The sequence below is a fragment of the Lasioglossum baleicum genome, chromosome 14, assembly GCF_051020765.1.
Source record: "Lasioglossum baleicum chromosome 14, iyLasBale1, whole genome shotgun sequence".
Taxonomy (NCBI): domain Eukaryota; kingdom Metazoa; phylum Arthropoda; class Insecta; order Hymenoptera; family Halictidae; genus Lasioglossum; species Lasioglossum baleicum.
In genome coordinates this window covers 10394307-10416371 of record NC_134942.1, presented here as the reverse complement: position 1 = coordinate 10416371, position 22065 = coordinate 10394307, and the positions used below count along the sequence as shown (strand labels likewise).

Genomic DNA, 22065 nt, shown 5'->3' with positions numbered 1-22065 from the left:
GGAGAAATCGAAGGACATCGGCGCACTTACGAGCCACGTACGTCAGCATAAACCCGAAGTTTATATTCCGTCGGTCTGACGACGTCGACGTCGACGTTCGCCCATCCCCTCGGCTATCATCCACGTCCTCGTTGTCGTACGAAACTCAAACGTCAAGTTACGGCTTGACGGTTAAATTCGTTAAGAGCAGTCGTAATAAGGTTGGGACAAAGTTTTGCAATGCTGCAGCTGCTCCCGAACAGTTTGCCTACCTCGCCGCCGTTTTCTGTTCCGATTAGCCGCCGAATTTTCGCGCAAAAATCACGGACCGACGTATTTTTGCCGACCGACTGCTGGTCGTTCGAAAACCCTCTGACGCGAACAATTTTTTCTGCTAGTGGCAAATTCGGCAGGAATTTTTTGGTTTTTGGAATTTCTAGTTTGAATATTTGAGTACGTCTCTACAAAAATTCAAGTTAGGATTCATATTATTTTTTTTCTTCTTGCGATCAGTGCACGAAGCTCTTATTTTGTATAAAAATCCACAATGTAATTAGTACATTTGCCAGGTTCAATTGTAATGAAGATAAAGGTTATCGACATGCAGAGAAAGGGTATGGTTTGTGCGGTAAGGCGAAGCAGTGGCGGTAGGTACAGAGAATGCATCACTAAATCAGGCCGCATCGAGCCGAATAAATGAGATAGAAACGTTGCGGGTAAGATTCATGCGGCCGAATCATTTTCTTCGACGTGTATACATGGCCCGGTCTCTGGTCGTGTTTATCGGAAAAACGTTCACACCGTTGCCATTCGGCGGCCATAATGCGCGTGTTTCGACCGAATTTCATACATATTTCTGGCGAGCAGCACGGCATCGAATAAACGTCAAGCTGTCCTCTCGGTTCGCCCGTAAATCGATTCGAAATCTCGTGTTCCGCGTGGCTTTTACGCTGGACGCTCCATTTCATCGGAATTGTTCGTCCCTGTTTAACCCCTTCGGCCTGTGGGATCCGCTTCATTTCCGTTCGACAGTGCCAGACAGCGTGCTTTTTTCTTATTATCGGACCCGCGAACAATTTCACTCCAGCATCGATTAAGCAACAATCGCAATTAACTGGTTTTCGAACGCTCGGACAATTTAATTTGCAAAAATTCATGCAACCGCGTAATTCTCAGATTTTTTAGTTCACAATGTTTAAATTGACGAAAAATTGAATTTCGATAGAAATCACCCACTAATTCTTGCCGTGGATGCATAATATCTGCATTCTAGTAATAACCACTCCAATCAGTTAAAATAACATTTTGACTTCTATCGGAAGCCACAGACAAACAAAAGCACTCGGTGTAGTGAAATTTTCGACCGGAGTCGACCCAAAAACTGCTTTTTCGCATAATAGCTCGGTTCGGCCGCACCGCCCGAAGCCAAAATAGCGATTTCAGCGAAAATGTAGGTTGCCTAGCAATAATGGAAGCTAATGGGCGCCTGTCGTCCACGCGTAGCGAGTCAAAGGCGCTTTTCAAGTGATCTCGCGCTAACAGGTGAGAACCGTCGGCGTCAACGGTAATCCGAGGTGCGAAACGTGCACTAATCCGAGGATCACGATTCCGACGGACCTCCGGCCGAGAGAAATTTCGCCGGTGTTTAAACACCTTTGTTTAAAGAGACTCTCTCCCTCTCTCTCTCTCTCTCTCTCTCTCACTTTCTTCAGCGAAGGGAAACGCGTGAAGAATGGTTCCCGGTGTATCATAACGCTATGATCAGCGCACCGGCTCGGCGAGGGTCTAACAGCTCTCGCGAAAACACATACTGCGAATGCACAGAGCGTGGATTTCGCGAGCGATCCGCCAAAGAGTAGAAAGTAGAAGAACGAAACTGCAGAACCGCCGTCGGGTATAGTTATTTGTTCAAAGGCGATCTGGCGAACGTTTTCGCGGCCGTAATCGCGAACGCTAGCTTCGAACACACCTCCGCTCCGCCCTAATTTATTGCCGCAACGGGCGCTTCGAACGCCATTTATGCTATATCATTACGCTTTCCAGAGCGTCTCTTCCTCCCTCGTTCGAGACGCGTAATTAACGATCGACCTTAACTATGCCGCGTGAATATCCAAGCCGCAGAAATATTTCCGACCACGGTGTGTGTCTCTTAACTCGATTCGATACGCTGCGGCGCGGCACGGCGTTTCGCTAACGAAATTATAGCGAGCTATACGCCGCCGCGACGTTGGACAAATATTGCACTCCCACCCGGTAACACGCTCTTCTAATTTCGTTTCGAGAGCATGTGAGACGCGCTTCGAGCGAGCATGTTCGAAACTCCTAGCCACAATAACCCTTGCGCTAATAATCGCCATGTCACAGCTTCCCTGCAGTTAGCTAGTTTGTTTTAACGGTGCGGTTTCTTCTGTGGAATTTCTGGCGCGGACGATTTTTCTTTCTCTGGACAATTTTCAAGTTTTCTAAGCATTTTGCACTTTATGCATTCACCACGAAAATAGATAGCGAGCATTTTGTTGGAATATTTAGCGTTAATGGTGGTATTTCGAATATTCGGTTTCTAATAACAAGATTTCATTCGTGCTGGCTTTTCCCTCGGTAGAACCGGTCGATCTTCTAATACCGTGGGGCGCATCCACGGCTTATTAGGATCCATTCAAGTCGGCCATTACGTTTCGGCTGCGAGCGGAACAGCTCTCGCGAGCGCATCTTCTACCACCGGCGCGGCGCGTTTGATCGCACCCGCCCCCGCACCAGGAGAACCAGGAAACGTAGACGCGGTTCGCCTTATCGGGAGTACGGGTCCGGGATATCATTTCCTCCGGAAAATTACCATCTCTTGTGAACGGGGACCCGGACCGGGATGCGATCTCGCGGCACACAGCGCACGACGACAGAAACGCCTCTTATTGCTACGTCTGATGACGAGACGTCAAGCGTTTCGGGCTCCTGGTTTCCATCGCAACGTCGATGCCTCGGCGAAGACGTTTAATCACGCGGCCGGGAAATGTGATGCTCCATGGGGGCGAAAAACTTGTCTCCTATGTGAATACCGGCATCGATCCGCGCCCCTTTCCCACCTCACTCTGCCGACTCGGCAGATTGCAAAGTACAAATGCATGAAAACGTTATTTTTAAAATACAACACAGCTATTCCATCCTCTGCCCAAGTCGAGAGGCTTTTTAGCTTTGCTGAACTGATTCTGTGTCCTCGAAGGAGCACCCTAACCGATTCCAATTTCGAACGCTGCACCTTGTTGTATGCGTATAGCAGCAGTCAAACAAAAAAATAAAACGAAAATCTGGCAAAATTAGGTTTCTTATATTAAGTACCGTTTCTTCTTTAAATTATTGCTAAAATAAGAAATATTAACACATTACTGGCCGGTGATTATATTGTATAATTTTGAAAAATCTATAAACCCTTTTTAATGGAACCTTCAATAGCAACATTCATTCAGTCATCTAATAGTTTCATTTACGATTGCAATGTAAAAGAAAATTTCTTTGCTTTCTTTTGGTACAGCACAATTATTGAAAATCCTATCAATAGGCTTCCGGTAGGTAAAGTGTTAAATAAGTAATGCGATTTCAGAAAGTATTAGGTATAACGACGCAAAAAATAAAATATTCTATTTTGCGTTTCAGATTATTAAAATAGAAATATTTTACTTTGTCTTTCAGATTATTAAAATAGAAATATTTTATTTTGAGTTTCAGATTGTGCAAATAGAAGTATTTTATTTCAAGGTTCAGATTGTTCAAATAAAATACCATTTTTTTTAAACGAAATAAAATCGAAAATATTGAATATTATTTCAAATATTTTTTTCGCCAAATAACGCCCATCTCTGCTGCCGAGCAATGGACAGACGCGAAAATACTCAACTCTGAAATTCGGGGGTGTTTTAATCAAGAAATAGAATTTTTCATTTCAATTTCAAAGAAATCAGTGACGTACTTATTTAGTGGATCTTCTTTTACATCTTTCGAACAAGTCTGACGCAAATCAAACTGCGCCGGAAATTCGACTCTCCTCTTTTCACTTCTTCTTCCCTATTTGCCCTCTAAAAAAAAGAAGCGTGTCGTCGAGTCCGAGCTTTAAGTACAGTTTCTCCCTTCATCCCTTAAGTTCTCCGTTCCCGTTCATCCCCGATATTTGCTTAGTCCCTCGGAGCAGTCCATAAAGGCGATCTCCTAATTGTTTCGGCCGTCGTGTCCCACCCCCGCTCTATTTCGAAACAATGTCGACGGGATCGGTGCTGATACAGCTCCCGGAAGTGAATTTCTACCCTGCGTATCACTGCGAAGAGGAAAAAAGCCGAAGGGGACCCAAGTAGAAAGACTGTCATAACTTAATCCAGGCTCACGAGAACAAATTCCAGAAGAGTCCTCCACGAACCCACCGTGAAAGCCACCCTGATCGATCGATCTTTTGCCGAGACGTTTCGAAAGTCCGGGAAAACGCGTACGATTCCGCCTCCGTGCTGGAATTAATCAAATTTTCGGTGACCCAAAAGTCTGCGGGCACAAAGAACGACCCGTTGGTCCGGCTAATTAAACGACCAGCGCAGCGGCTCGATCAAAGAACCACGGATAGAATCGTTAAAGTAACGGGGGAGAAGAGTTCGATAATGACGCCGCGCGGCGGTCTATCAAATCGCGGTTGTAATTATGGTAATGCGTGTTGAATTGATAATCACCGGGAGTTTCTCCTTTCGCCACGGGAAACGCTGTCGAATTATCGTGCCGGGACAGAAGTCTCTATTTCCCAATTCGAAGATTAACTTGCTCCCAGCGATCTATCTGCTGTCGCTAGTAATTACTAGTCGTCGAAATCACGATGCGTGATTACGGCAGTTCGGCCGTTTATATTAAACGGCTGTGGGAAATGCTATAAGACACAAGACAATTACGTTCGTTGCTGTATTAGTGGCATTTTTAAAAGAAATAACGTTTGGCGTCAATCTTCGCGAAGTGTGCCAAGAAAGTTATGTTCCATTTAGAGGATTTTGATAGCTGCATGTAGACAAACCATAAATGGAACACAGTATGTTTCCACTCTCTTTTTAATCCACCTCACCGTCCAGAAAATTAAATTCCACCTGACCCTTCTCTATCCGTTTCCTTGAATTCTCGCATAAAAATTAGGTGGGTACAGGAAATTTGCATAAAGTTCCGCAGTCTAATAATCGCAGAAACGGATGCGAATACTTGCATAAATGTTTGCGTAAGTCCGGATTCGAAGCAAAGAATTTAAGTGGCACGCGATTCTTTCGAGGAACGTGCGATTCCAGGATTGTTTTCGGACGTCTTTGGAGTCTGATCGGTTTTGCGCGTTTGTCAGCGAAATGCGAGAGGAAACCGTTGATGCTCGAATCTGAGGGAGCAACGTTGCTTCAGCTACGTCGTCGGTTGTTTTGACAGACGCCAAAGATATACGCGTGGCGTTTTGTTTGCTCGTCTTTCGGCCGGCCCACTTCTCTTTCACTCGGCGTCCTCCCTTGTCCTGGCTGTCATCCGGTTCGATCCTCTAATATCTCGTCGCCCCGCTTGTCCACTTATTTTCTTTCTGGCCGGTGCCCACATAAATCTTATTCGCGCTCAACACCCGCGCATCATCGCTCGCCAGATTCCCGGCCGTGAAAAATAAGCGACAGCGAATCGGGCACGTCTCTCCCCTAGAAATATCGCCTCCCTTACTCCCTTCGTGATCGTTCAACGATGAAATCTTAAAGCGCCAATCCTCGCCTTCGATCGTCGTCTCGAGAGACGTTGCTTACTCTCGCTCGCACGGAGGAACGTTTTTAGAAATGCAGCGGTGTCTCGATATTCGTGCAAACTTCAAGATCAATTTCTCACTTATACGTAGTATAGTATTTTATCGATAATTGTCCCCAACACGGATCTGCACAGGGACTCGAAAAGGACAGCGGAGCTCGAGAGGCCTCGGTCGCATTTTTCTAACGAAAATGTTACCAAATATGATATAATTCCAATTATATGTAGGGTAACTGCACCAGTGAATAAACGGGCACCAGTAAATGAACGCTTTTGTATATTTTAAGAAATTTTAAGCCGCACGGCATACTAGCGATAATGACTCTCGGGCCAATGGAATATATGACTCTTTTTCGTAGCTGTATTCCTATTGGTACAATAGGAAGAATATAGTAAGAATATATTGGTACTAGAGAGAATGTAGTGTTCATTAACTGTGGTATTTTTTATATTTTTTATTTAACGTTTAATAATGAAAAATAATAATAATTTCATTTTATTTGTGTTCATTCTCTCTCGTTTTTGACAAATGAAGTATAGGGAGCCATTTGGCATATATGAGATTCCTTTAATTCACATATTTTTTTTTAAATAAAATATCTTCCTGAACAATTTCATAAATGTTCATTCACTGGTGCAGTTACCCTATTAGTGTAATGAACGATGAAAGTTTTCGACGCAAAGAAGAACAGCGTATGGGAAAGAAAGAGACGAGGAGAGTCGCATCGCGCCGACACAGTTCGAAGAACTTCCCATACGCTGTTCCTCCTTGCGTTCGAAACTTGCATCGTTCATTAAACAAGTCAATATTATGGGAATTATATCATATTTGGTATCATTTTCATTAGAAAAATGCCACGGATATGTCGGCGAGAGTTCCATAAAAAAATAATGAAAACTAAAGAAGTTTTGTCATTGGATTAGTGTGGTCTCACCGATATACCCGAGCCGTATGATGTCATACTGCGACCGAGGGCTCTGGAGCTACTTGGCCCCTCAAGGAGGTACACCCCGCAGGAGTGGGGATAGTTCTGGGACAATTGTCGGCCAGACATTAGGGACATTTATCAATAAAATACTGTAATCCATAATATTCTAATTAATTAACTAGTTCATTTGTATCGACATTCTGTAATTTTGTTGTAGGTGTTAATAGAAGAGGGAGAATGTTAAACAATGTTGAATGAGCCTGTCTTCAAGGCCACCGACTCCATTTTGAATACAAGCTACTGCTTTTGCGGCCACTATCCCGTCCAGCTGTCTTCCGACTACGAGATTACGCAGAACGAGTTTGCCTGCACCGGTAAGTAAATTATAATGTATTTTCTGATGAGACTGTGATTTAGCTAAGTATACAGGATGCGGTGGGAAGGATGAAACAATCGTGCAGAAAGTGATTTTACATGTAAAAATAAATCTAAAATAGAAAATGAACTTTTTTTAGCGAACGAATCACGGTAATTTAAAAAATAGTAGCCGTCTTGGGAAGCGACTGTGTTGCGTAGATTAGGTTTAATCGAAATCTGGGTCTGTAATCAACTCGGCTTAGGCTTGGTTTAGGCCCGCAGGTAAGCTTAGGGGTTCGGATAATCCATTTAGCTGAGAAACATCTTAAAAAAACTTCTCAAAAGAGTCAAGTTTTCCTCTTTGAAATCCTACTTTGCAGGAGCTGAAGATGAGTCATGCTTGAAATCTGGAGTTTCGGCATCGCATTGGACAGATTTAGGTCTGATTTCCTCAAATAGTGACGCCAACTTGATCTGGGTCAGGTCTGGACGTTAGGTTTGTGCCAGATGCCGAGCAAACACCTTTGTCCAGTCGTTCCTCCCTGTATATTTGTTAATGCAACCGGAGCCAGCTTATCCGCCGGCCCCTTATAATTCCTTGGCACACATAGTATCGTGTCAGTCACCTCGAAACACCTCGCAGTGTATTTTATGCATTTCTCGCAGAAATGGGTAGGTGCAATTTAAAACAGTGAACATTATTACTTGCAACATATTCAAATTATTAATGATCGAAATAAATGTTTACAGGCATAAGAACAGAAAACCTCCCCTCGCTTCGACACAGACCATTTCCCACAACCTTCCCAATCCCCAGGAACTTCCATGAGCCCCAAATAGTTCAGCAACCGGAGACCAGAAAAAAGTGTCCAATTGATAGGTACAGGTAAACCGAACTGCAGTTTCGAATCGAACAAGAGCAGCCATTAGTCTTTGGAAAAACAGGATCGAGAAAGGGCGAGAGGTAGGTGCGAATCGAAAACGAGGACGTAATCGAGTGTGTCTCGCGATCGATTCGAATCCTGGATGATACGGTGATGGTGGTGCAAGGAGTCGTGCGATCCGTCGCTGGTTGCGAATTCACACGGTGACCCCCAGGTGTGGTGTCTAGGTAGGTTGCATGATTCTCGCGCGAGTAACAAAAGCCTGTGCGGGCCCTTTGGAGCGTGGAATCTCGCGCCGTTCTCGACGGGCGGTCCCCATTGTCCAAAAAATGTAGAGCGCGGCCGTAGGAAACGGGAAGCGAGGCAATATAAATGTTAATGCCGCCGGACATCGTCGGGAAAAAATCATTTAAACAGCCTGGCTGTTGGAACCAAGACGTCGAGGGGATTCAGTCGCCCGAAAACCACTAGGAAAATGGATGGAAACGTCTACCCTTGCCAGTACCGGCCACTGTGTTACCGCACGCTTTATTCTCCTTTCCTTGCGGCTTTTTGCGCGCTGGAACGTCAAAGCGGACTCTGGAAGCTGTTTTACTGCATAGTCGTCCTTATCTACGCGAAACACAATGACGACGAGATTGATATTCCGTGCTTTCCGCGATCCGAAGTCCAACCGAGTCCTCCCACTTTTCTTCATAAGGAGAAAAGACAGTTCGAAGCCTAACAAACGTATTTCCTTATTCCATTCTCAACCAAGAAACATAGCGATCCTCGACTCAGGTTCTCAAAGCTTTCGCGTTGATTCAATTGATTGTCAATGGATTCCGACAATGATGGAAGCCATTCCTGGCAACATCGTTCCCCATGAACCAAGAAGAACGCCTTCACGCACACCTAACGCAACAAAGCAATAAATATCAGTCACCGACCAACATTTTCGGACTTCTTATCCCACAGAAGATGATATCCACCTCTTTCCCGTCTTTGGCTCTCTCGATGTAACGTTCTCCTTTCTCGTACCCCTCCGACGCCGGCGGGCACTTACGATCTTTCGAGAGTCATGTCCACCCCCGCATCTCGCCTTTTCATTTGCATGCGCCGTGTGATTCATGACGCGAAGTCGCGCCCCCCGGGGTTGGAGGACACGATCCGAAAGTCCAGGGGCGTTCCGCGGTGAAAACCGCGATGTTCTACATCATCCTACTGGCGCCCCGTACCCCTATTCCCGTTATTTACGTCCCTGAGGAACGGAGGTTCCTTGTGAAGTCAGTCGAAACATGGACTAGGAGTGGGAACGTCGCGACCAAAGCGGGAATGACGATCTATTTTTGACGGGAACGGTATCAATCCAATTGTCTCTTCTGAAAATCCTAAGCAAACCGATCATCAAGACGATCATTAGCACGGTCTCCTAGCAATTTGGCTGGAAGGTGGGGTCGGTATAGTCTGAAAAGGTCTTTGTCAAAGATCGATCGCTATCTGGCAGGGCATTGGCTGAGCCGTAACGGGCCGACCTCGTATGCTTAAAAAGGTGAGCGGAATGATCGAGCGGCTCTTAATCGAAACATTTACGCGGCCGTAAAAGTGCGCGCGCGGTCTCGCGATCCACGAGGATTTCCCCCGGCGTCGTTCCGCGGAACGATAACACGAATGCTCGAAATTTAACGGGACCGACGGGTAATTGAGCGGAAACATTTTCCGAGGGAATACTTCGGCAGTCGTTAACGTTCGCTGGGATTAGCCCCCGCCGATAATCTCGTAAAATGTGCCCGTTCTAACCGCCGCAGCCACCCTTCAACAGGTCCCGTTCTCTCTCTCTCTCTCTCTCTCTCTCTCTCTCTCTCTCTCTCTCTCTCTCTCTCTCTCTCTCTCTCTCTCTCTCTCTCTCTCTCTCTCTCTCTCTCTCTCTCTCTCTCTCTCTCTCTCTCTCTCTCTCTCTCTCTCTCTCTCTCTCTCTCTCTCTCTCTCTCTCTCATTCTCTCTCTCTTTCTTTGTAGCAATTGAAAACCCGAAATCTGACGATGCCGAAACCGGGTTCCCGAAGGAGGCCCCCGAAATCTCCATGGGCGCGCATAATCCTCCGACAATGGACCCGCTAAACGGAGATTTGTCCGTTGACAGCGGCAGCGCCCTTATGCTCATGGATCGACGTCCCTCTGACTAAATCGACCGTGCGACGATGCTCCAACCCTAATTCCGATTTATGCCGCCGATTTCGCAAGCGAACTGCGACATCTTCGATCCTGCGAGACAGAATCGAAACCGCTCGATGGGCCATTAATGTTCATCCTTCTCTGCGATCGTCGAAAGGTGGGCGGATCTTTAGCCCTCCAAGAAATAAAACGATCTATACCAGTCCACCGACCATCGACTTCTGAATTTTTTACGAGACACTTCCGAAAAGAAAAGTACACTGCATGACCGGGGCTTGGCCCTTGAATTAGGTTGCCGTTGGAAGCTATGGTGGAGTGTGCGGAGTGAGTCACTTCCATCGATCGGGAATTGCCGAAACTGTTGGCGACTGCGGGGAATGGTAGAATGCTGAATTTGATTATTTCTAAGAAATTAATTTATTTTCCATCGGTGGCTATACAACAATAAAAAAAAGAAAATAACGCTATACCGCCTAGAGAGACAAAGAGAGAGAGAGAGAGAGAGAGAGAGAGAGAGAGAGAGAGAGAGAGAGAGAGAGAGAGAGAGAGAGAGAGAGCATACAAACGTACGCGCATTGAATTTACGAAACGGATGAGCCTAGTGGAAACTGGTCACAGTTTTACCGTGCACTTTTTCCCTGGGACAATGCTCGTTCTCCAGCAGTGTATTCCACAGACAGTCACAAGCGAGCGAGCATGCAAGCAAGCAAGCAGAGGCCCCGGATGAAACAGAGACTCGCAATTGCGTGACTCAGCCAATATTTGAAAGTTCAATGGTCCAGTCGAAACATAAATAATTCCGACATACGAATCTCGTACAGAGAATTCCAAGCGGGCATTTTAAAATTTAATGTTTCCGTTCCCGGAGGGTTAATCCCTAACCGGGCGCGTTCTGCACGACGACGATCGACCGAACGAATAAATTTGATATTACCGAAGCGTCATGAGACCGGTGGGGGGGGGCGGGAGGAGGGGAGCAAAAGGGGAGAAGGCAGAAGGGGGGAGGGGCGAGTTTTGGCCCGACGATGAAACGGCCAGATAAAAAGGGGACCACCGACGGAATTTTAAAACGTGTCCCCGCATAAAAAGACACGTGTAAACCGTCCGGAATAAAACGTGTCCCTCGCGGTCGCGCGAATTTCGGAAATGGTCGGTGACCGATGCACGGTCACGTGCCACGCGTCGAAACCTACCTGCGACCGTTGCTAATTAATTCCGTCGTGCAAATGCCACGAAAAAACACCGCGATCTCTGCGGATGCCGAACACGAGCAGCCTCTCTGCGCAGGATGCGCGCTGCGGGAGTTCATTATGCTGGAATCCGTAAAAGGAAGGCCCACAGAAGAAACCCTGCCACTTCTTTTCAGACTAATTCTTTGCTCGAATGGACGATTGTCACGTGCCCCTGCGGATCCATTAATACGCGCGCAAAAAACACCTGACCGACTGTCCGCGAATCCGATCTCGTATATACGGGTGACCTGAAAGCGTCTAAAATATTTATTAATCATCGCGACGGTATTGCTTCTTTGCAACCACATGATGAATTTATTATCGATGGAATAATAGGATAAGAATGAGCAACGCAGAATGATTTATAACACAGTCGCGACGCGAGGTAAAAACAGCATCTTCGATCAAGAATTCTCTAAAACCCTGGAATGACATTTCGCGGAATTTAATTTCTTAAATCCGTGCAGACGGCTAATTAAAAATCAATCGGGTCGCGTACTTTGGCCGCGTTTCGACAGAAAGTGTTTCGAAAGAAAACGCCCGAATCGATCGGGATAAACAATAAATCACGAGATAATGAAGCTTGCGGGGTGAAACAGTCGGGCCGAGGTAAAACGGAAAGAAAAATGTAAAAAACAATAAACGAGTAGAACAGACCGTGACGATCTTTTTTTGGTCGAACCAGCGAACGCGGCGCCGGTACAATATCCCGGAGAAATTCGAGGAGTTTTAAATCGGGCAACGTGAAAAAATGCAACGGATCCAGCCTTCCTGGACCCTCCCCCGCTCGATAATGCTTTGTTTGACCTGCACACCACCGCCTCCCGGAAAAAACCATTAATTTCACCATCAGAATGGACCGGACAGACCTCAGGTAGAAAATCGTGCCGGCCAGACATATCGACACCCTTCCCTGAATTCCGATGGAAGCTGCGCAACCGTCTAATGGAACTTTCGCCCCGGCCCTCTCCGATGAAAGCGCACTCGTAGGTATGCTCCAAACAGACAACAATAAAAGAAAACTGACGGAAACGCTCGTCCGAACGGAGAGGAAGAGAGACAGAGAGAAAATACGGAATCGGCGAAACACTTGCTGCCTGGCAGAGGTTTCTTCGCGGAAAGCGCGACGTCGACGAGATTTCGGTCGATCTTCCTCGATATAAAAAGATAATGCGCGGTTTCGCTGAGATAGAAACGTTGTACCATCGTAGTGCTTCGATAGAAACGGAAAACAAATGGTAATTATTTAGAAAGAGATACTCCTCTCCGATTTTGATGACATTTAAATAGACTTCGACATTTTCGTTTTCACAGACAGGGGGGTCGCTTTTAGTTTTCGAGATATTCGAAAATACTACTGCTAATAATAGTGTATTGAATTATCCGTATTCTTGATGAGCGTGAAAACAGGGTCTCACCCTGGTTGTACATATTGTACATACAAGGTGAGCTTCCAATTTTGAAAAACTACTCTTGGATTTTTGTATGCGTGGTCTCTCCGCCCCCTCCACGACCTAACCACAACTCATTCTATTCGCATAATCTTTGCATTGTAGCTGTTATCCAGAATTTGAACTAGTAATGGAAAAATCATGCGAATCTAAACGAAGTGAATCCTTTTTCTAAATAATTACCAAACAAATTTTTACGATTTTTTAATATAGCAATTTCAATTAATTGTTCTACTTCCTCGAATCTTTCAGTTTGGATTTTATTGCATCGGTGTACTAATCCAATACTGAAAAATGTTTATTAACTCATCATGAAACTAGAGACAGTCGAATCGTCCTATTTAGTGACCACTTAATTTTAATTGATTCGTGCCTGCTCGATTATTGCAGCAGATCGAATCGGTTCGGAAATAGAGACCGTTTGAATCAGCATTATATCGAGTCATGAATAACTTGCACCATGGACGCCGAGAAATTATTTACCTTCAGCTAGACGCGCAATCAATATTACACAATTAGACGCGTGGATTCGTCTACCGTATTGCCATATTTATGTATGGGCTTGTAATTTAAGCAATGAATATTTTAACGTTCTAGAAAAGAAATCTGCACACAAGTTAACAATTCTAATTTATTAGTTGACGAATAAATGTTTGAATAGAATGGAGATGAATGAAAATAAAAATCTATAGACAGCGAGACCAAAAAATAAATCTGCCCACGAGTCAACGATTCTGTCCCGGTAAAACGATTGATTTATGCCGTTCGAATTTATTTCCTTTTCGGAACAGGTGATTCAATAGCGAATAAACACCAGAAATTTATGCATAATCACGATATATTGTGACAACGCATACATGATCGGCTGTAAGCCGGTAAACACGTAAATAATGTAGAATTTTAATTATAGTTGTACCGATACGATATATCGAGGATTCGCAGTGCACGCGCACAGCCTCGACTTCGACAGATATCGAGACTAGCTTCTCGAGTGTAGGCACTATAAGCGAACGCCAGTTCGGACCAACGATGCTAATTACAATACATCTCGATCGGTCCGCGCTATATAATCGGGCGTAATTGTTGCTCGAGCGATGATTAATTGTCCGGAGGCTGGCTGCGTGTGCTCGGAAGCGCGTTACGCACGACAGCTCGCCGTGTTATTATAAATAATAATGCTAATCATCGTTCAGACACTCCGTTTATCATAGACTTAATTATAGAACGGCGGATTAATTACAGCGTTGAGAGGACGTGACAGGGCCCGACCGACTCGGAACGATGCACAGGCTCGTTTCACGATCGACGTTTTCAACATTTGGATCAATTTCACCTTCCTCCGGCTGTGTTGTAAAATTAGAAAGTCGTATAGTTTACACGCTTCGATGCATTCCCGAGTTGTCATTCCGATCTGATTAGAATGAACACGAAGAAAGCGATCGAACTGTTCGATGTCTCTCGATCTGTATTCAATTTGATCTTTCTAAACATTTTGATGCATTACACACTCAGTATAATTTAGTACTATGTTTAAATGTTGCCTCAGAAACGAGTGGAAAACAGAAAATTAATACAAGTATCATTCGCTAGGAAATGTCACACGATTGATGGCGAGTTAATATTCGTTGATAATTTAGCAGAATATAATTGAGAGGATGTTAGGAAAGACTTTAAAACAGACGAACAGCGTAAACTTCCATTTCTCCTCGAGTTTTATAGCGTCTCGAGGGGACCATCTCATTATTTAGAGATTAAACGTCGAGTCTCACAAATATAGCAAGAACTGTTGAAGACCAAGTATGAAACACTAAGAAAACATGTTACGAATGAAATAATGAAACCTCTGGTACTAGGCATCAAGTAATGAGTACTGCGGAGAGGATTCCGGGTCACAGAGTTACAAAAATGTATCTTTTTACATATTGTCTACCTACATCGTTTTGTACAAGCAAGCGGTGGTGCATTTGATGTTTGCCCGAAACGGCGATTACGGAGGCCATGATCGTCTCGCAAGGGAAATAGCCAGCGAGTAAGGTAAAAAACGGTTAGCGCAGACGACTATCCAGCGGATAGTGGTTTCAGGAGCCATTGCGGCGTATAATCCGAGCAGAGCAGCAATCGGCGCTCGATACGAGGAAATCTTTAAGACGGTCGGTCTCGGGTTTGATCGCGGGCGAACGTGGAAGCTCTCTCGCGGGAAGTCTCGAGGTAACACGGTTTCTGGACTCGATTAGAAGTATCCTTTGCAGGTTGGAGCAGGATACGTGCTCGGAATCCGATGTCTGGCTCGGCTCGAGGAAGCGTGCCAGGTCCAGGGACACAACCATAGCGTTTCGCGGCTACGTACACCTAAACGAAGCTACGTGAGACTCGCCCGAAGGCGGCGTAAAATATTTGCGGTTAGCCGAGCGTTTCTCCGTTCTGCGGCAGCAAAATGCAGCATCTCCCGTCCAACCGGATACCGTATACCATGCCGTACCATAGCCCGGGTATTATGCATGGCCGAGGAAAATAACAGCGAGATGAAAACCGCTGAATGGCTGCTTCGTAACCCCCGCCCCTGTCCAACGACTTTGAGACTTCTTCTCGAACAGCGTTTTCCGCCTACTGTTCTTTTTTCGGGGAAACGCAGATGAAACTCTCGGCGGAAAACGATCCTGACTGAAATCTTGCCTCCTAGGATTTGTAGAAAATTTTCGAACGATTCAACAGGGGGTTGTCAGAAACCGATATGGATCGATAACGGAAGAAGCGAGAGCGGGATCGAATGAAACAATGTTGCAGGAGAAAAAGGGAGGATTTCCGCAGCTGGTCGTCGCTTTTCCGCAGCTTTCGTCCTGAGGTCCAGCCGTGGTGGCAGTTTCACGGCAGCCGGGCAACTATGCGGGCTACCGCATTGCACCCGAGGAATCCGAATGGGGGTGCGTGTGCTCCTCGATTTCACGCGTCGCCAGGCACGGGACATCGCGACGAAAAAATTTAATTACAATTTGGGAACCGTGGAACGGGCGGAGGTGGAGAGAGGCGAATCAGCAAAGGGTGAGGACAAGGTACGACGCCATCCTGTCGCGAAACACAGCCTCCGTATTTCCCTCACTCCAGGGATAATCGAGCTGCGCGTCTCTCGTTGCTTCTTTGAGCCTGGAAAATCGGATTAATTTGGATCATTAGCTTGCTTATCGCCTGACGAATTTTATTAAGTCCTCGCACGACGTCTGGCATCTGAAAGGAGGCTTCTTCGAGGGAAAGCTAGGGGGCTGAAATTTTACTCGGAGGGGTTTTTCTTGGTTAGCTGTCGAATGGTTCCATACACTGAGAAAAAAATCCTGTCGAAACAAAGAAAATATATGTTGATTCAATAAGATGTACTATTGAATAGTGCCAATATCATATGAACTTATTTTAACATTTAATACTATTGAATTTCAATAGGAAAACTCATTTCCGCCAATCATATAAGCGAATAGCTTGACATCAATGTTTTCAAAAAAAATAAGATATGGCCTCAAACCAATTCCAGTATAAATCAATACATTTCTCAAATTTTTTTAACAACATATCTGATTGAAGGAAAAAGAGAAACATTACGAATAATAATGTACGGTATTGAATCGAATAATATTTTCAATCATTTCATGATAGACAATTCAAATACATCCCGATTTGCTTCTAAATTTCATACTATTGAAAAGAATACAGTGATATTCATCGAAGTAAAAAAATTACAATAACACGCGTGTTATTGAAGTAACTACTTTTTTTTCTCAGTGTAGTCATTGAAAAATCGAGTTATAGAGATATCGATCATTTCTGACTCTACATGGGTAATTATTATACCGAGTGTGTAACACTATTCGCCCGGTTTTATAAAACGATTCGAGGAGTCCTTCACGCGTCAAGTCGATTTCGGAGCACACGACGCAACGCCTCGCAGACGTCAGAAGCCTCTTGGGAAAACATCGAGAGCTTCCCACGAACACTCGACAGCGATTGTTTTCTTTTCGGGTTGGTTGTGTGCGTAGCGTTAATCGAAAAATCATAAGCGTCCTCACTCCTAAAGGGTTTCTTCTTTATCCGGGGAAAGCTCGTCCGGGGGAAAAAAGAGATAATCGATCCGCTGTTTATTTGGAGACTCGAGTGCGCTACGGGGCCAGTAGCTACAAATGTGTTTGGGCGACGGTGATTGATAGAAAGGTTCGTTTATGCTACCAGAGAAAAATAAACTGTTCAAGGTCGGTGCTCTCGCTCCCCCAAGAACCGTGAATCACATCAACGTCTCTGTTACAGATGATCCTTCGAATAAACGGGTCCTGCCATGCCACTTGCTCCCGCACTTTCCTCGCAGCATTATCCCGATGGATTATGCTCTGTTTGTGTTATCGGAAGATTTTTCGAAGAGACTAACGGCGCGGCGGGTAGATCGCGGATAAAGCGGATAGATTGATGGAAATGTCGGAGACATCCGGAGAAACATGTTGGTTCAAGCAACTTAGCTAAAATACGTTTGTCTATCATATCGCAGATTTTGTTTCATGGGAATCTGAAATCAAAGCGTAGGAAATTTCGCGCTGTCTATTTCGTCTGGCAGTCCAAGCCGTGATATATCGTCTCAGTTTCGTGATCGAGCTGCGTGATCCATTTGAACATTGGTTGGATATATCCGTGACCGTTCGAGAGAAGTTTAGGTCCGTTGAGAATCACTGTTCTACCTGTTTGCCCGTAGCAACCCGATGTCAAGATAATTAGGGACTCGACCGGCCAGATTTCCCTCTTCGTAACCCCATCTAAATCTGCGGTCTGCGGACAGCTAAACAGTCTCGTGTAATACACGAGTGTAGGTGAATCGATTGGTAGTGACACGGACCATCAGAGTTCCCGGCGAAATCTCGGCGGGTCCGTTCCAACTTGCTCCGCGTGCAATGTCTTCAAACCATTCCCAAAAAATCCCATAAATTTTAGCCATTCGAACAGAAGAGATACAGACTTTTCTGGCGACTCGCTTGAGGACCCGCTTCGGCGACCTTTCGAGCGGATCGCAGTCGAAGAAGCGTAATTTCAATGGAATTGCTTTCGGTTGAACGTCGATGCGTAGAAAGAGAATTGAACGATGGTCGTTAAGCACTCGGGCCGACGTTCGAGCCGCTCGCATATTTCCGCGACGCGGCCCGAGAGGAGAGCCGGCTTTAATAGTTTTGCATTTCCTCGGAGCTGCGCGGGGATCGGGTGGCCGTCGGTGCAATAAAAACGCAACGGTTCGCAATAAAACGCGTTACAACGGACCGACGGGAATAAAACGTCAAGGATATCGTATCTCCGCGAACCCCGTGGCCCCGTCGTTACCCCGGTTTTATCGATGATATCGCGATGGACAGTATCCCGGCCCGCGAATGTCCATAATTTGCGACGCGAAAACACTTTAGCCCACAATGTCGCGGAATTATTAAACACGGAAGTCGAACGGCGCTCACGAACCGAACCGATCGCACCCGCAAAACTTTCATACCGCCGAGACGCCCGCATGGATGTCCTATATGGCCACGGTTTATGCCGTAATACGCGTAATGACGCGACCGGTAAATCGATCGTTTCCTACGGTTCATGCCGGAAGTTTGGTTCGAAGTCAAATGCGATGCGGTGTAGTGGAAACTTCTGGGGGTTGAAATCGTCGCGTCTCTCGAGGAAAAATTTCTTCGATGCCGAACCTTCCTCGGAAGGGTTGAACAAATTTTTGCGAATTGTTTTCCGAAAAGAAACTATGTTAATGACTGTATTGAAAATTTCGTGAATTGAGCACTTCTTTTACAACTGGTTTCGCAACAAACTTCTATGATAAATCTTCGTGGAAACTCGTCGACTACGAAATTCTATGGCTTCCTCTTGAGTCATCGAACCGAAAAAGATCTAGAATCCATAAATTATTTTCGACAACACCGTAATATTTCACGTCGCCTGCAAAGCGGCGAGCAACATTCGTAGAATTCAGTTTCAGAAAATGGTGGACACTGTGAGACTCGAGACGAACATTGTCTACAATAATAATTCCAGGCTGTGTCTTGAAAGACAGTCACTGTTAGGCGACTCGTTGCGGGGCATTCGAATGGAAATCGATTCGAAGACGCGTTCTCTTTCCCAGTGAGTTGTCTCGCCTCAATACTAAAGAGTAATTACTCCCGTCGGGACGACGGTAATAAATTAAACGGGGAATATCGATGCGCGAGAATTTCACTCGCGACGCGACGCGACTCGACGCAACGCGTCCCCGATAAAGGATCGCGAAACGAGCAAAACAATTTATCAAAGGGTCGTCTTCGTTTTCTTGCGTGGTGCTCGAACCCGCGCGCGGCGAAACCCGCTGTAACGGGGACCCATTAATGACGATCGATTAGCATACGATTAATATGCCGTCGGCAGCCGAAGGGATACCAGCGAATAATTAAATCCTCGAAATACATTATTGCCGACTGCTTTCGCGTCGCGTCGTGTCGCGTCGTCGCGAAAGAAACGCAAAAACCTCGACACACGGAATACGTAATTTCCGCACGAAGCACAAAATGATACTTTCTGGGAAATATCAGGTTCCTGGGACAAGGTAACGATTAGCACTTTTATCGAGCATAAAGATCCGCAGTTCAATAACCACCACACATAAACAACCAAACATTGATATAAAAATAAGAATAAACTACCCAACAAATACAGAAGGAAACTAGGAAATTCATAGAGTATGAGCAGCAGAAAGCAACAAATTTCCGCAGCGAAGCAGACGTTTTGAATATTTTGTATCTTCGTTTTCCGAGGGAAATTGGCATCTGCATTTCACACGCCAGGTTTCATTAAAAAATGGTGCCCGTCGTTGAGCTTCCTTTGTCCAGGACAGTATGGCGGACTCGCGTAGCCAGCTCGCAGAGTCGAATGACTTCGCCGAGGCTTGCAGAAAAAACCAGGTCTTGCTAATTAGCGCGGAAACGCGCGGAAATCGAGAGGCGGGGGTGAAACTCTCTCGACAAGTCACTCGGAAGTTGCAACATCCGTTGCGCTCCGAAACGAAAAGCGGCTGACATTAGTTAGCAGTTGGCTGCTCGTTGCACCGCGTCGAACTTCCATGCACGCTCGGAAGGTGGGAAGGATACCGTTGAAAAACGTCATCCGGGAGATTCGAGCGAGTTATGACGTTGCTTTCGAGGCCCCCCGGTTGCATTCGTTAAAACGAGGAGACTCGCTGCATGCTAGGCGATTATTGGGAAGTTTTAGAACTGCAAACATGGTAGGCTGATCGATTCGTAGTCGGAGAACGTACTGAACATTTTGCAAGAGGTTAATAGAAAAATGAACATCGATAGATTATTTTTAATGCGTTGAAATTCGGACTTACAGTTTTTGTACGGTGGTGAGTTCCCCAGGAATCTGCGTGAGTCCTCGCTGCGAGCAATCGATGTCCTGTCCGGTGCAGGTACACATCCAGGGGCACCTGGCACTGTTCATGTCCTCCATCGTCCCCGGAAAACTCCCGATTGCGAAACCACCGATGGCGGTACCATGGGAGGCGCCACCGCCAAGCACGGACAAGATCAGGAGAAGTCCCCAGGCGCATAGCACGGAGCCGCAGCTGACACCGAGCAAACGTAGAGACCAGGCGGGCGTCATGGCACGTGCCACCGCCAACATCTTCCGGTGAATGTCCTTCACGGCACGGTTCGATCCCTCGAGGATCTTGGCGAAGTTGCCGGCGCGGCTCTTCGGCTGTATACCGTTCGGATCGTACAAGCTGTACCGCGGCGGTTCTCTGTTCGGTATCCTGGCTACGTTGATGTCCGAATAGACGTAGCTGGGCGGCGGCTCCAGGAAAGAGGATATCTCGAACCCTTCGGCAGCCGGGCAACCGAGGATCCTGACCGGCTCTAAGATCGGGTCCTGCTCCAGGCGTATCACTGAACACTCGAACTCATTCGCCGTCAAATCCGTCGAGGTATGGACCTGTCTTTCCGTGGCTTTACCCCGCGACCGGTCCCGCCTTCGACCATGAACCCGGCACGATCGATTGGGATTCCTCCGCGTGCTGTCCGCGTGATGTCTCGAAACGCCAGCCGGCGGCGGTACCCGGTGCCTGTGCGCCAAACAATGTCCTCTTCGATCGCACGTCTCGTCGGCCGACGTCCGTCTCGGCCGTTTCGAACGGGCCTCCGAGCTGTCGGTTATCAGCTGCAGATCCAACGCGATCGCCGCCGATTGCGGCCGCGGCTGATGCTGATGCTGTTGATGCTGGTGCTGATGCTGGTGTTGATGACGGCAGTGATGATGCACCAGAACAGGAGCCTCGTTCAACGCCGCGCCGCACTCGATCCTCAACGTCTCGCTTCCGTTTCTCCTCGACTCGTCCACCTCGACCTCGTCGACCAAGACTCGTCCAGCATCCACCTCTGCCTGGATGAGACCTGGACCACACGCGGCACCGAGGTCCTCCGTCGACGATAGGACCTGATGATGATTCCCGTTCACGTTCCCGTTCCCGTCCCCCTCCGAGCAGACCGGAGACGTGACTACGAGCGACGACGACGATGGCCGCTCGGAAGCTAGACCATCCAGCTGGCCCTTTTGGGGGCCGTGTACAGGGCCCCCCTCTTCGGCTTCAGGCCCCTCCGGCGAGCTGTTGGACACCACTAACGGCACCACCCGGTCCTGCGCATCCTGGGCGACCGCTCTCACTGACTTTATCTTGACGCTGGTCTGGAACCTAGTGTCTACCGTACCCGAACGGGTACGAAAGCCTCGAGAACGATGTACGGTTCCCCGGGAACGATACACCGAAAGTCATTTACCAGTTGCCGAATTGTCTGTCGGACCCTTTTTCTTCTTCCTCTACGTCTACGTTCTGCCTCGCGGGATCGTTAATCTTGCTGTCTTCCGGTCGTGTCCAACAGGATCACGCTCGCACGTGCTCCTTAGGACTGACGGTGCTGGTGCTCGAGCTGATGCTGATGCCGATGCTGATGTCGATGCTGCCAACGATCCTCGTCTTCCTTTTTTCCGCTCTTCCTGCTTTGCTCTCTTTACTATCGAACGGGCTACCGTTCGAACAGTCAACGATCCAGGGAATCGTTAAACGGGCATTATAGGGGACGACAGGTTTGTCGATTCGGCTGCTGGTTGATCCAAGAACTTGACGCGGCAGTGATGCATCACCTGGAACAAGCAGATGGGTCTGGTTCAATGTCGCGTGCTACGATTTATCGGAGACTAGGAATAACTTGCGATTTCAGATTTTATCTTTTATCATTCGGGAAGGTGTAGAAATGTTATTT

The 22065-nt window shown here is 46.6% G+C and overlaps 1 protein-coding gene across 2 annotated transcripts in view; it reads right to left on the bottom strand.

Annotated features, from left to right (window-relative positions):
• Sli (slit guidance ligand) overlaps positions 1–21555 on the bottom strand; it is a 407537-nt gene extending 385982 nt beyond the window's left edge. For both annotated transcript variants that reach the window (XM_076437814.1, XM_076437815.1), the window contains exon 1: positions 20139–21555. In XM_076437814.1, coding sequence (XP_076293929.1) covers positions 20139–20431 — 293 coding nt within the window. In that variant the 5' untranslated portion in view covers positions 20432–21555. The remainder of the gene's footprint in view (positions 1–20138) is intronic.
• Positions 21556–22065: the final 510 nt, after the last annotated feature.